At 48.5% G+C, this 14,066-nt stretch overlaps 1 protein-coding gene across 5 annotated transcripts; it reads right to left on the reverse strand.

Annotated features, from left to right (window-relative positions):
• Positions 1 to 3,700: 3,700 nt before the first annotated feature.
• On the reverse strand, positions 3,701 to 14,009 carry LOC144258290 (uncharacterized). Of its 5 annotated transcripts, none has more exons than XM_077806756.1 (5): positions 13,864 to 14,009; positions 10,977 to 11,065; positions 10,194 to 10,320; positions 6,350 to 6,451; positions 3,701 to 5,984 (listed from the first exon to the last, which is right to left on the reverse strand). In XM_077806756.1, exons 2-5 carry the CDS (start codon positions 11,055 to 11,057, stop codon positions 4,690 to 4,692), a joined length of 1,605 nt encoding a protein of 534 aa, XP_077662882.1. In that variant the 5' UTR covers positions 11,058 to 11,065; positions 13,864 to 14,009; the 3' UTR covers positions 3,701 to 4,689. The 5 variants fall into 5 exon arrangements, with proteins under 5 accessions (XP_077662882.1, XP_077662880.1, XP_077662881.1 ...); XM_077806754.1 differs by having other exon boundaries at positions 3,701 to 5,987; XM_077806755.1 differs by lacking the exons at positions 10,194 to 10,320; positions 10,977 to 11,065; positions 13,864 to 14,009 and adding an exon at positions 9,669 to 10,180.
• Between the last annotated feature and the right edge of the window lie 57 nt (positions 14,010 to 14,066).

Below are 14,066 nucleotides of genomic sequence, written 5' to 3' on the forward strand. Positions count from 1 at the left end.
CTCCTTGTTCTGTCATCTGCCACCACTGAGAACAGCCGAGCTCCCTCTTTGGAACCCCCTTCAGGTAGTTGAAAGCAGCTATCAAATCCCCCCTCACTCTTCTCTTCCACAGACTGAACAAGTTCCCTCAGCCTCTCCTCATAAGTCATGTGTTCCAGCTCCCTCATGATTTCCGTTGCCCTCTGCTGCACTCTCCCCAATTTGTCCACATCCTTTCTGTAGTGGGGGTGGGGGGCAAAACTGGATGTAGTACTCCAGATATGGCCTCACCAGTGCCAAAGAGGGGAATGATCAGGGGAGGGGATGGGAAGGGGCGGAGTCGGGGCAGGCTCTGTGGCAGAGCGAGGGGCTGAGCAGCGAGCACCCTCCGGCACATTGGGAAGTTGGTGCCCGTAGGTCCAGCCCCGGAGTCAAGGAGCTGCATATTAACTTCTGAAGAGCCGCATGTGTCTCCAGAGCCACAGGTTGGCCACCCCTGGAATAATCACTTCCCTTGAGCGGCTGGCAACGCTCATATTAATGCAGCCCAATAGGCCATTAGCCTTCTTGGCAACAAGGACACACTGTTGACTTGTATCCAGCTTCTCGTGCATCGTAATCCCCTGGTCCTTTTCTGCAGAAGTGCCGCTTAGCCCGTCGGTCCTCAGCGTGTAGCAGTGCATGGGATTTTTCTGTCCTAAGTGCAGGACTCTGGACTCTGCACTTCTCCTTGTTAAGATTTCTTTTGGACCAATCCTCCAATTTCTCTAGGTCACTCTGGACCCAATCCCTACCCTTCAGGGCTTGGATTCTTTCTGTGCTTTCACAGAGCGAAGAGCACATGTTCCATGATTTCACAGGGCAGAGTTTTATGGCTATGGTGATTCAGACAACTATGCTATAGGGTGCCTTCCCTGTGTGGATCAACATAGATGTCCATTGTGACCCTTCTCAGGGTGCTGAGGGCTGTGACCCTCCTTGTTGGCACCTGCCACTAGGAAGAAGGAGTTTTGCATTTGGCAGCCAGATGTTAGTGACCCAACTCACCCAGCCTGTTGGCCGCTCAAGGATCCTCGTCTGAGCTATAGCAGCCCTGTCAGTTGACATTAGAGGCACCTTAACCCCTGAGTTCCTTAACTGTGTCCCTCTCTGGGTTCCAGCCCCGATCACCAGATACTCAGAGAAATCCCAGATCCTCTGTTTTCAAAGCCATGGTATATCCCAGGTCACCAGTTTTACTGTAGACCACTGCTCCTGTATCACACTCACGTTCAGTTATCGAACACGTGGAAATTTATTTGAGGGAGATTTAAACAGAAACAAACGTGAGTGATGGAAGCCAACTGTTACCAACAAAATCACAAAATGCAACCTACACTTTCTAAGTTACCTTTCCTATCTAAGTAGATTCTCACCTCATACTTTAGTCCATTGCAGTGATTGCTAGTCCCTAGGAGCCAGGGCTCTGCCTTTGATGATGCAACACTGGTTGCTAGGGATCTCCTTGGTGAATGGACCCTGAGTGTTTTTCTCCCCCCGTTATAAACTGACTCAGTCTTTTGTCTTTATTCACAGAAAGGACGATCTCTTTATAGTCATAGTGTCCTTTTCATTTCCACAGCGTTTTGATGTCTAGAGTTTGTCTTTGATAGTTTTCCTTTAGTTTTTTTGGGTTGGTGCAAAGGTTGACAAAGGAGCAATACATTGCATAAGTGGTTATTAAGTGACAGCTGACAATTCCCTCCCACTTGAATGGGCCGTCCCCACCAAGACCTATGACTGGGGTGACTCACTTTCATGACAATACCATAAGGGCATAATTTTCCATGTACTTCTATTGCTCCTTCAGTATGACTCACACACACCTCTCGCAGTGATTAGGGGTAACAATAATTTACAAGCTTTCAGTAGAGAGCTCACTGCAATGCTTCCTGCAGTCATAAAATCATAAAATCAATGTATTTGGTGTGGTGAGTTTGTCAGGTCCGAGACAGGAGTTGTTTGTGAATAACGGTGACCCCTTTGCCAACTGGCACCAATAAGCTTTTGTCACACATGCACTGAACTATGCAGGCACACCCTGATATAACAGAAAGGCCAGCACAAAAAAAGAGGGAAAGGAACAATAAGATACTAAAATGACAATGGTTGGAACTCTCCATTTCTCTCAGTCTTTGGACAAATGGGCACTAAGAGCCATAGCTACATTTGAGGAACCAGGCGACTGGACAGCTGGTTCACCCCTCCATATGAGTAGCTTTTCTCACATACATGGAGATGGATCAAAATTGGAATTGATGTCATGACTTGCTTCCCATAGGGGATCAATCCGTCTAAGGCTATGTCTACAATTCAAACACTGGAAGTAGTCTTCTGACAACCTAACATTGTCTACACTATGTCAACATAGCCATCTAAAGGCTGGTCTACACTGAAAAGCTTTATGGACTTTAGCCTTTTCCTTTATAGTGATGGTTGACAATTGCAGCTTTCCTACCTGCTGGACACATCCTACGACAGATGTCATGCCTTTTGTTTGCAAATTAGAGAAGTGGGGAAGTCAGTGACCCTTATAGTCTAAGTGGGTAAAAAGTTATACAACTTGTCTCCATGAGTAGTTTTCCTTTTAATAGAAATTGATTTTGAAATTAAGCAAAATAAGTGTCATTTGAAATACAGAAAGTTAAAATCTATATTGGGCCAATAGTCTCTCATACACTTTTTCTCACACATATTCTCCCAACCCTAAGCTTTGGAGTGAGGTTTTCTACCAGAACTCCTTATGCTACAGTGGCTAAATTAAATCAAATTAACTTTTCAAGATTTGCCATAATTTCCTGTAAAAACTAACAAAACAAAAAACAAGTCAACTTTCAATTTTCCAAAATAATTCAGATTATCACACAATTAGTCTCTTACTCTTTCACCAATAACTTCACCTACCATTTCATTTTCATTGGTAACAACAACATATTCAAAGATCACAAATTCTTGTCATATATGTTAGTTTTCTTTTATCCCCATTGCCAACAACTGAACCTTGGCTCAAGTTCTGGTTTGTCCCAACCACTTCCGTGAGTTCATATATCTCAGGATCTTCTGCCACGTGTGTTGGTGGAAGGGGTCTCCTATGTGGGAATGTTTGCATCACGAGGAAAAATACCTCTTTTCACACTTTTTAATCTTTCAAAGTAGAAGAAGGTAGAGGAGAAGTGATGTAAATTCATAAAACAGAAGAGAAAACTGTATAGTCTACACTAAAGACATTTATCCGTATAACTATATTGCTCAGGGGTGTGAAAAATCCACACCCTAACCCACACTTAGGGAAGTGGGGAGAACTTCTCCTTCCAACATAGCCACCGCTGCTTGCGGAGGCTGGACTAATAAAGTCTGACAGGAGAGATCTCTCCCATTGGCTCAGAGCATCTGTAATAGCAGTGTCAATATCGGAGAGGTAGCCATGTTAGTCTGAATCTGTAAAAGTGGCAAAGAGTCCTGTGGCACCTTATAGACTAACAGACGTCTTGGAGCATAAGCTTTCGTGGGTGAATACCCACTTCATCAGATGCATGTAGTGGAAATTTCCAGAGGCAGGTGTAAATTTGCAAGCAAGAATCAGGCTAGGGATAACGAGGTTAGTTCAGTGATTGACTCCCGAGCCTGATTCTTGCTTGCAAATTTATACCTGCCTCTGGATATTTCGACTACGTGCATCTGACGAAGAGGGTATTAACCCATTAAAGAATATGCTCCAATACGTCTCTTAGTCTATGATGTGCCACAGGACTCTTTGCTGCTATACTCGTAGTGCAGCTGCATTGGTGAGGCTGCGCCAACATCAGCTTTATTGTGTAGCCTTCGTGTGCATCCTGAAGTCTGAAACTGGAGCCTGACACATTCGTTGCCTCATTGGTGAGCATCATTTCTACAGCCTGAAAGTCCTTGTTACCCAATCACGCAGCCAGTTTGGGATCCAAGGGGAAGGAATGTCCTATGAAGCACTCTCTCTTTGGATCCAAACGGTGAAAGACGACTGCTCTCAATCTAACCCTGGCATGCTTTGGAACTGTAATCAGTGACACGGAACTAGGAAGTGGAGTTGTACAAACAATTTTCCTCGGGTCATTGGTCACCATCGCTTCCTTTACTGGGGTGGAAACCAAGAATTGAGTGGGTACTCTTTCACCCCCAGTTCTTTCCAAATCCTTGGCCTTGGTTAGGGTAAAATTTGCACATCTCTGTTCCTTTACAAAACCATTCAACATCAGTGTTCTTGAGGAATGGCTTCTCAAACCATACCCAGCTTTTCTTTAATTTGGTGGCACCGTTCCAGGCAAGGGACTGATACAGACCTGAATCAGAATCTCCGTTAGTTACCAGAGCAGTAGTTTCTATTCAAAAATAGCTATTTTTCTGCAGCTATTAAATTTCCAAACACTGATTTCATTTTATACACAGTTTTAGCACCTACTAAGGATACATTCAACAAAAATCCCACTTCTATTTCCTCAATATCTGCATCATGAAGGGGAGCATTCCCCATACCATAGGCTTAGCTAGAAGAGATCTTCTGTAGGGCCTGGGTTACAAATGGGCCACTTCTCTGGACAAGCTGAGGGATAACGCCGCTGCAAACGGTTCAAACAGCTTTAAAAGTTACTATGTGGGAATCAGGAAAAGTATTAAAGAAAAAAAGTATTGATAGCCCTAGAGGTTTTTATGGTGTTGATCTCCCTTGCAGATTCTCTGATGGCTAACATGGGCTGAGTGCCAAGAGAAGGTATTCCCACACTCACGGCATTCATAGGGCCTCTCCCCTGTGTGGATTCTCTGATGTTGAGAAAGGCCTGATCTTTGAGTGAAGCATTTCCCACACTCACGGCATTCATAAGGCCTCTCTCCTGTGTGAATTCTCTGATGGTGAAAAAGGCCTGATCTTTGAGTAAAGCCTTTCCCACACTCAGTGCATTCGTAGGGCCTCTCCCCTGTGTGGATTCTCTGATGATCAGAAAGGGCTGATCTGTGAGTGAAATTTTTTCCACACTCCCGGCATTCATAGGGCCTCTCGCCCGTGTGGATTCTCTGATGACTAACAAGGTGTGAGCTGCGACTGAAGCGTTTCCCACACTCAGAGCACTCATAGGGCCTCTCCCCGGTGTGGATTCTCTGATGTTCAGAAAGGGCTGATCTGTGAATGAAGTTTTTCCCACACTCGCTGCATTCATAGGGCTTCTCCCCTTTGTGGATTCTCTGATGACTAATAAGGTGCGAGAGGCTATTTAAATTTTTCCCACACTCACGGCATTCGTAGGGCCTCTCCCCGGTGTGGATTCTCTGATGTTGAGAAAGGGCTGATCTGTGAGTGAAATTTTCCCCACACTCACGGCATCCATAGGGCCTCTCCCCTGTGTGGATTCTCTGATGTCTATAAAGGTCTGAGCTGCTAGTGAAGCTTTTCCCACACTCATGGCATTCATAGGGCCTCTCCCCTGTGTGGATTCTCTGATGAACAGAAAGGGCTGAGCTTTGAGTGAAGCTTTTCCCACACTCACTGCATTCGTAGGGCCTCTCCCCTGTGTGGATTCTCCGATGTTTAGAACGGGCTGAGCTGCTCGTGAAGCTTTTCCCACACTCCCTGCATTCATAGGGCCTCTCTCCTGTGTGGGTTCTCTGATGAACAGAAAGGTCTGAGTTGTGAGTGAAGTTTTTTCCACACTCAGTGCATGTATTTCTTCTCTTTCTCCTGAGGATTTCCTGCTGTGTTGTGGTTTCCTTCAGGCCCTTCTGAGTTCCCCAACAGGAAATAAATTTACCCACTTTCTCCCCTGGCTGGTTTCCCTGCTCACTTTCTGGTCTGTGCTGAATCTCACAGGATTTTCCCCGCTCATGACTCCTGGACACATTGCTTTTCCATCTTTGTGATAATTCTCTGTGTTTATCCACTTGCTCAACATTTTCCTGCTGAGAATTCTGCTCTTCTTTCTCACATGCCATCGCATCACCTGCTGTGATAGAGACAGAAACCTCAAACAGAGATGGAAAGGGGATGACCACTTGTTTTGGTTTGGTCTAATAGAGAGGTCAAATAAAAACAGGAACTGAACTCCCCCAAACTCTTCCCCCAAATAGGAGAGAGGAGGGGGATCAATTCAACCTTCACATCCCATCCAAATTCAGAGGGAAGGGAGGAAGCTACTGCCCCGTGTCTGCTAGGATCTATAGGAAGCCATGAGCTGTATGTACCCTGAGGATATGACCTCTGATAGGGACAATAATGAACCAAGAGAGCTCCCAAGGGCTTTGTAGGGCATCCCAAATGTTTCCTTCAGGCACTTACAGATTCTGAGTTGGTTTAATGTTTACTCACCTGTGCAAGGAGCTCTCAGGCTCTCTCTTTCCTCTGAACGCTTGAGGTCTGGTACCCATGGCTCTTCCCCTTGTTCCACAGCAAGCTGGGGAACTGGAAACCCTGCTCAGATGAAAGAAAAAAAAGGAGTTCAGTTGATTTGATAAGACTTGGTCAGAGACATTCTATTAATTTAACTTCAGTGCTTAGTGTGAGCTGGTGTGCCTGGGGCAGTCCTCACTGAAAATGCCAAGGTAAGGGCAGGCTGAAAAAGGGAGAGCAGATGCTCCCAAAACTGGTGGTTAACACTGAAGTTAAAATCACGGACCAGTCACAAACTGTCCTACTGATCACCCACACTGGTTAACGAGAAGCTGAAAAAAGAAATCACACAGCCCCCTTTATTGCATTCCAGTTCTGACTCCCAATTGCCACCTAGGTCCAGTACAGTGAGAGGTTATTTAAAAACGCTGCTCACAAACAAAATGTTCTTCTGACACGAAAGGGTCAGCTACTTTACCAGGTCACTATAGCTTTGGATCTTACACAAAATACCACACTGCCAGCCTATCCTTTAGCATCTAACAAAGACAGACAGACGTTAAATGGGAATGCAGTCAAATACAGATTTTGGAACCTGTATATCGATTCTCGTCTGGAACACATCCACAGCTTGGATGGGTCATTCAGTCCTTTGTTCAAGGCTTCAGTTTGTAGAGAAGTTGCTCCAGAGGTAGGAAGAGGGATTGAAGAGAAAATGGAGATGATGCAGCTGCCCTTTCTATTCCCTTTGCCTTGTGGCTTGTACTTCCTGTGTCCCAAACACAAGCTTCACAGCACATGGCATGGAAAAGCCTTGGAGTTCTCAGTACACAGGCATACCCCTGCACGTCTTGCTGACTCAACAGGTGTATCCCCTTGGTTCTTTTCATGGGCTCATTGTACAGCTGATGACCCTGGATGGGCTATCAAACAGACGATGCAGTGCTGATGCCAATATGTCTTAGTGTGGCACACAGAAACACTGCACAAGTCTGGAAACACAGATTTCCCCACAAATCTGTAACTCATCATACAAAGGTTATAGAAACAGAAACAAAATGATCATACTTGGAAAACCATAATATTTTCACTGGTTCCTTACATGGCATATCTAGCATGATTCATTGCAATTTTATCAAAATTGATATTAATAATAAAATAATAATATAAAGTGTCTCACAATTCCATACAGTGTCACACTTAGTAAACCAGTAAATTCCCAGGACCAGCTACCCAGGTCCTTGAAGATGCCCAACACTCTGCTTATGAGGGATTGAAATACCCACATATCTGCTGGGAACACACACAGACACACACTGTGTCAGTCTGTACCCCTATGTTCACTCTTCTACAAAATTATTATCAGTTTTTTACATAGTATGGCTTGTGAGGTATCATTTGAAATCATATAATCTATTGAATATTGTCCTGTTAAAATATGTGTAACAACACCGTATGTAAAGTTCTAAGATTTTACTGCATGATATTACTGAAAAAGTTACAATTCTGGGGAACATCCACAGACCAGTTCCTCAGAGACAGCAAGGCTAACAGCTGGTCAAATCGCCATTCTTCGGCAGGGGGAAGGTGTGAAGAAGACATTTACATTCGATCACAGGGACCACTTGAAGCTCATATCTACAACAGATAGCCTGTCATTATGACTCAGCTGAGAACTGAAGTTGCTTCTAGTACAAAGGACTGAAATATAAAAAGAGGGGAGGAAAATGCTTGAGACTCTCTCTCTTCCCATGAGAACTCCCGAAGAACTGAACTAGCAGCGCTCAATACTGTGTAGCTGGGAGCGAGTTACATGCTGGAGAATGTGTAACTGCCCAGGAGTGGCTGTTCTCACAGTAAAGCAGAGTAAAAGGCAACCCAGCTTGGGGAACTGAGGGGACACAGCTGTTAAACAGTCCGGATTGTGCTGTGGTTAATGTCACAGACACTCAATTTCAAAGAGTCTCCTAAAACACAGAGAAAGTAAATCCATGTCCCAGAAGTCGAAGACTCCAGACAAAGTGCTAGTCTCCCTGGCACTACTTCTTGCTGACAGAGAGGTCCAGAGACAATGAGAAGCTGGGAACAGTAAGCATGGGCTTGTGGGGTTCAGTGGAGAACGGGAACAGGAAGGGCAGAGATATCACTGAATGCAGGATCTCAGCAGTGCTAGATGTCAGGATAGCACCTAGTGCAGCCCATTGGAAAACATAATCCCAACTATACATATAAAATGATGGGGTCTAAATGAGCTGTTTCCACTCAAAGAGAGGATCTTGGAGTTATTGTGGATAGTTCTCTGAAAATATCCATGCAGTGTGCCACGGCAGCCAAAAAGTAAACAGAAAGGGATAGATAAGACAGAAAATACAATATTGCCTCTATATTAATCCATGGTATGCCCACATCTCGAATATTGCATGCAGGTCTGGTTGCTCCATTTCAAAAAAGATACATTGGAATTGGAAGAGGTTCAGAAAAGGTCAAAAAATGATTAGGGTCTGGAACAGCTTCTGTATGAGGAGAGATTAAAAAGACAGGGACTTTTCAGCTTGGAAAAGAGACGAAGGGGGGATATGAGAGAGGTCTATAAAATCATGACTGGTGTGGAGAAAGTAAATAAGGAAGTGTTGTTTACTCCTCATAACACAAGGACTAGGAATCACCAAATGAAATTAATACGCAGCAGATTTAAAACAAACAAAAGGAAGTATTTCTTCAAACAACACACAGTCAACCTGTGGAACTCCTTGCCAGAGGATGTTATAATGTCCAAGACCATAACAGGGTTCAAAAAAAGAACAAGATAAACTCATGGAGGATAGGTCCACCAATGGCTATTGGCCAGGAATGGCGTCCCTAACCTCTCTTTGCCATAAGCTGGGAATGGGCGACAGGAGATGAATCACTTGATGATTCTTTGTTCTGTTCATTCCCTCTGGGGCGCCTGGCATTGGTCACTCTCGGAAGACAGGATACTGGGCTAGCTGGACCTTTGGACTGACCCAGTCTGGCCGGATTTATATGCTAGGGAATCTACTGAGTCCAGTGCGATGGGAGGGAGTAGGAAAATCCCTGGGTGTGGAGAACACTGGGAAATTAGAAGCTATAATTCAGGAGCAACAGACTCTAATTAGCCTGGAAAATCAGCATGTGAAAAATAAGAATTGGGGTCATGTGACTTTGGGAATGAGGGACGCAAAAATCCAAGGAGTCTGCAGAGAAGAGAGATTGTGACTATTGCACGTGGGGATGGGGGAGGAAGACTCTCCAGGCCTCAAGTCATGTCACTACCAACCTAGGCCATTTTCAGATGCTGAGGGGCTATCCAGAGCAGTGAGGAGTTGTATCATCTGTAATCCTGGCTGAGTTTCAATGTTCTGCTGCTGGATCTCCCTTCTCTGGATTCCCCAGCCAGTATTCAAGGATGCCCTGAGTGCCTGTGTGATCAGTAACCCTGGACCAGCAGCTCTGACTCCGGCAGCCTGCTTCTTACACCCCAAGCACATTCTGGTTTGAGTAGAGTAGGCTCAGGGTTTGAGAGAAGGCCACGAGTAGGAAGCTTCTGTTCGTTATGCTGGAGTTATACCTAACTCCCCCGTTTTACTTGTGCAAACAGGAGATATAAGACACTGTGCGATTCTGCTCCTGTGCTCTGTTCCCAAAGTGTTCTACAGCAGGGGAGGGTCTCTGGTCGTGTGTGCGTCACTGGCATATTGGGGTGCTGCTGAAACAGGGCAGAGTAGAGATGGCATTGTGGGGGTGGCATGAACCTTATCTCTTCATTTCTCCTTCCAAGAACTGTGGGGACAGGAATCCTTACCCAGCAAGGTCATATTCTCATAGTTCTCCTGCATGACATATCTGTAGAGGGCTCTCTGAGTGGGGTGCAGCAGAGCCCACTCTTCCCTGGTGAAATACACAGCCACCTCCTCGAAGGTCACCGGCCCCTGAAAGAACAAGAGCCCCACACTCAGTGCCTGCTGCCCCACTCACAGCCCCACTATTCGTGGGGGAGAGGACCCAATCAAATGGGAGCTCTGGGTGGACCGCAGCCAACCCCGCTCAGAGCACCCAGGTTGAAGGGACGAAGAGAACGCCCCTTGGCTTCTCCAGGAGATCCATCACACACCTACTAGCTACACACTATAGGAGATGAAGCCCCTAGCAGGGTCCAGTAAGAGCTCCCTACACCCTCCTCCTTGTGAGGAGCTGGATATAAAGGGAGCGGAATCTCCCCTAGCCTGACTGGTGGGTGCCCCCTTCATATCTCACAGCAGCAGCTGGTTAGTTGGGTCAGGCTCCAGCACTGGGAGTCTAGTCGGTTTTCCCAGCTCCATGTAGGTGGGTTATTTTCTAATCAACAAATTAGGGCATTTCCACCTCCGAACCTCATGGGTCTCTTCCTAGAATCTAGGCCACTTATTAAACAGCCCCCAGCAGGTTTGCTACTCCCTGTCCTCCTCCCTTTCTCCACCCTGTGCATTTCCTGCCCCGCTCCAACCTCCAAACCAGACGGTGCAAACCTTCCCCTCTCCGGTATATTTGCTGTCCCTCTCCCTCCTGCAGGAACAAATCAGATAATCCCTACCTGAATAATCCCTACCTGAACTGGCTCCTCTGCAGCCATTTCTCTCCCCTGTCCCGTGGGAGGACGGGATGAACTGCAGCGAAACATGGACGTCATTCTGCAGCCTGGCCGGGTGAGAAGGACAGTTGTGAAATTAACTAAAGGCTCTTCTGAAACCTCCACATCACAATTCCCCCAGGCTCTTTCCCTGCAGAGAGACACCCTAAGATTCTGCCATGATGAAAAAATGATTGCTCTCTTTATTACAGTGTAGACATGCCCCCTCCTGCCAGGCTAAGCCCACAGACACATTTTTAACCTCCCTTCTCTCTCCCCCCATCCCGTAACAAAGTCTCTGAACGCAATGCTAGAAAAAAGCAGAACCAAAGGAGTCACTTCCAAGGATTCCCTCTGATACTGACCCCATGGCAGCCACACCCCAGCAGGAGGGATATGGAGTCAGGAACTGGGTTTTCCTCTGACTGATCCTCATCTTGTCCACAGGAAAGTGATTCTACCCACGGTGCAGTAATGCAGCTGTCTGGGCAGATTAGAGAGCTGGAAGTCTCTCTCGAAACTCTTCTCTCCTATAGCCCCTTTCAGTCTCTCTGTCTTCTATCTCCTTTTCCCATCCCCTCTCCCTGCCCACCTGGATTCTGGCAGAAGCTGATCAGGGAGAAAGACCGAAGTCAGGACTATCCCCCAGAGTCCCTAGCCAGGGACCCCAGATACCCCTCAGAGCTCCACCGGCCATGGAACCCCTACCAGACCATCACTGCCAGGCTGGGAATCCCAAAGGGTTCCCCCCAGCGAGAACCCCTACCAGCCAGGGACCACCCCTCCCAGGGGAACCCCCACTGGGAATTCAGTCCCCCACTGCCTGCCTAGTACCCCCACTTGTCCTCGAGCGGGATCTTCCATACTGTTTACCTGGGACCCCCTGATGCTTTACAGTGGGACCCCTCAGTCTGCTTGCCTGGCATTCCCTGACCTACCGCCAGGGACTCCCCTCCGACCCAGTTCTGTGCATTGGGCATGACAGAGCCCCTGGCACAGCACCAGGCACCGTCTAACCCCCTGCCCCACCTCCCCAAGAGACCCCCACCCCCACTGGTCTGCAGCCAACAGGCCCCCAGCGATACCCACCTCCAGGACCCATAGCCTTAGGGCTGGGCACATCACAACCACCCCCCGAAACCCCAAACCCCCCAGAACCCATCAAACTAACTAGGCTGCCCCCTGCCTAGTCACCCAGAAGCCTCCCCCTACCCCAATGCCCCTTCAGCTCTAGTTCAATCTCCCCAAACAATCTTCCCTCACAGTGTCTGATAAGCGGGTAGAAAGTTATCACCACCCCCTGCTGGCCACTCACACAGGCAGAGGGAGCCCGGGGGAACACTTCTTTAACAAGTGAAGGGAAGGCAGGAGGGGCAAAGTAGGTAAGAAATTTCCATGCCCTGTCACTAGCAAATAGCAGCCATCGTGGATCCACCCCAGAGTTGGCTACATCTTTGCACTGCAGGAAGCCACCCCTCACGGAGACCCTTTGTCATGGGGTTTGGGATACTTCTGGACCCACGCTGCATTCAGAGGGACCTCCTCATCCCGTGCCAGCTGAACCCTTTCTTTTCTCCAGCTAACTCTCTTGTTACCAGGTAGGAACCACTGATCCCCCAAACACGGAGAGGCCTCTGGCTTTGACGTGTATTAAATATGTATAGAGAGGAAAGTGGAAAATCAGAGGGATTTTATAGCAGTTGTTGATAGGAGGTAAAAGCTGAGTGTATTTCCCACCACTATTTGGTCAATGAATAGAGCGGAAAGGGGCAACATTGGCAAACGTTTTAGATCCATATTCAGGAATCTGAGGAAAGGTGTCAATCTGAGATTTTCTTCGTAATTTATAATTACAGAGACAGGGAAAGCTCTCAGGGGCATATTCAATTAGAAGTAGACAACTAGAGTAAAAGTGGGGCAAACGTTGAGGGTATTTTTTATGAATCTTTGAGACGTACAGAGAAAACGTGTCACAAACTACGCAACTGAGAACATGGGATAAACGCCAAGACCGGGGGGGATTTTATGTGGCTATTAAAGAACTAGCTGGAAAAGGGGGACCGTTTGTCATATAAAATCCAGCCTGTCCAATACATAAACAGAAAGTGATCGTCCCCCCCCGCCCCCGTTCACCTGGGCAGCAGGGAGCCCTCTGAGGGGCTGACTGGAGGGGGCGGGGGGGGGGAGCTGGAGGGCTCCCTGGGGGAGGGGAGGGGGAGGCAGTGGGGGATGGGCAATTGGGGGGCAGGTGGGGGCTGGGGGCAACGGTGCGGCAGTTGGGGGCAGCAAGTGGGACTCGGAAGCCGAGATCGGGGGCAGCCCCATGGGGGACACGTCCCCTCCCTTCCCCGCCCCGGCAGAGACCCAGCGTCTCCTCCCATCCCCACGCCGGGGCAGCCAGGTTGGGGGATGGCTCCGGACTCCAACTTCCCACCGACACCGGGACAAATCGCTGCGGATAAAACGGGGGTGGGAGGGAAATCCCGCCCCCCCCCCACGGAAGGGGAGTTTCAATGGACATGTGAGGAGGAGGGAGAGACGGGGGGGATCAGGGGAGACGAGAGAGCGGATCAGTTGGGGGGGGAGTTTACAGCCACGTGGGAGCTACCGAGGGGGAAAAGGGGAAAACTGGGGGGCATTTGTGCCCGTGGGGGGGGGGAAGGGGCACAAATAGGGACAGGATCCAATTAACTCCCCCCCGGGAATTTCCTGGCTGCACAGAGACAGTTCAACCCCCCCCCCCCGCCCGACACTCCCCTCCCCCCCAGGGACCCCCCACCGGGCCCCAGTCTCTGCCCCCCCCATCCCAGCCGTGCCGGGCGCAGAGAGTCACTTTCCTGCCCCCCCCGCGGGGTCTCCCACTCACCGGGGCGGCGGCGGGCAGAGCCCGGGGGGCGGGTCCCGGCTGCAGAAAGCCCCCCCCCGGCCGGGCACGGGGGGGGTCAATGACGGGCCCCCCCAGCACAGACCCCAGGGGGGAGCCGCGGCTGGTCAGCCCGGGCTCCCGCCTCACGCGGGGGCAGCAACGGAAGTGACGTTACGGGGGGGGGGTCCTCAGGCTCTGGGCAT

The sequence above is a fragment of the Eretmochelys imbricata genome, chromosome 28 (assembly GCF_965152235.1).
Source record: "Eretmochelys imbricata isolate rEreImb1 chromosome 28, rEreImb1.hap1, whole genome shotgun sequence".
In the NCBI taxonomy this organism is placed as follows: domain Eukaryota; kingdom Metazoa; phylum Chordata; order Testudines; family Cheloniidae; genus Eretmochelys; species Eretmochelys imbricata.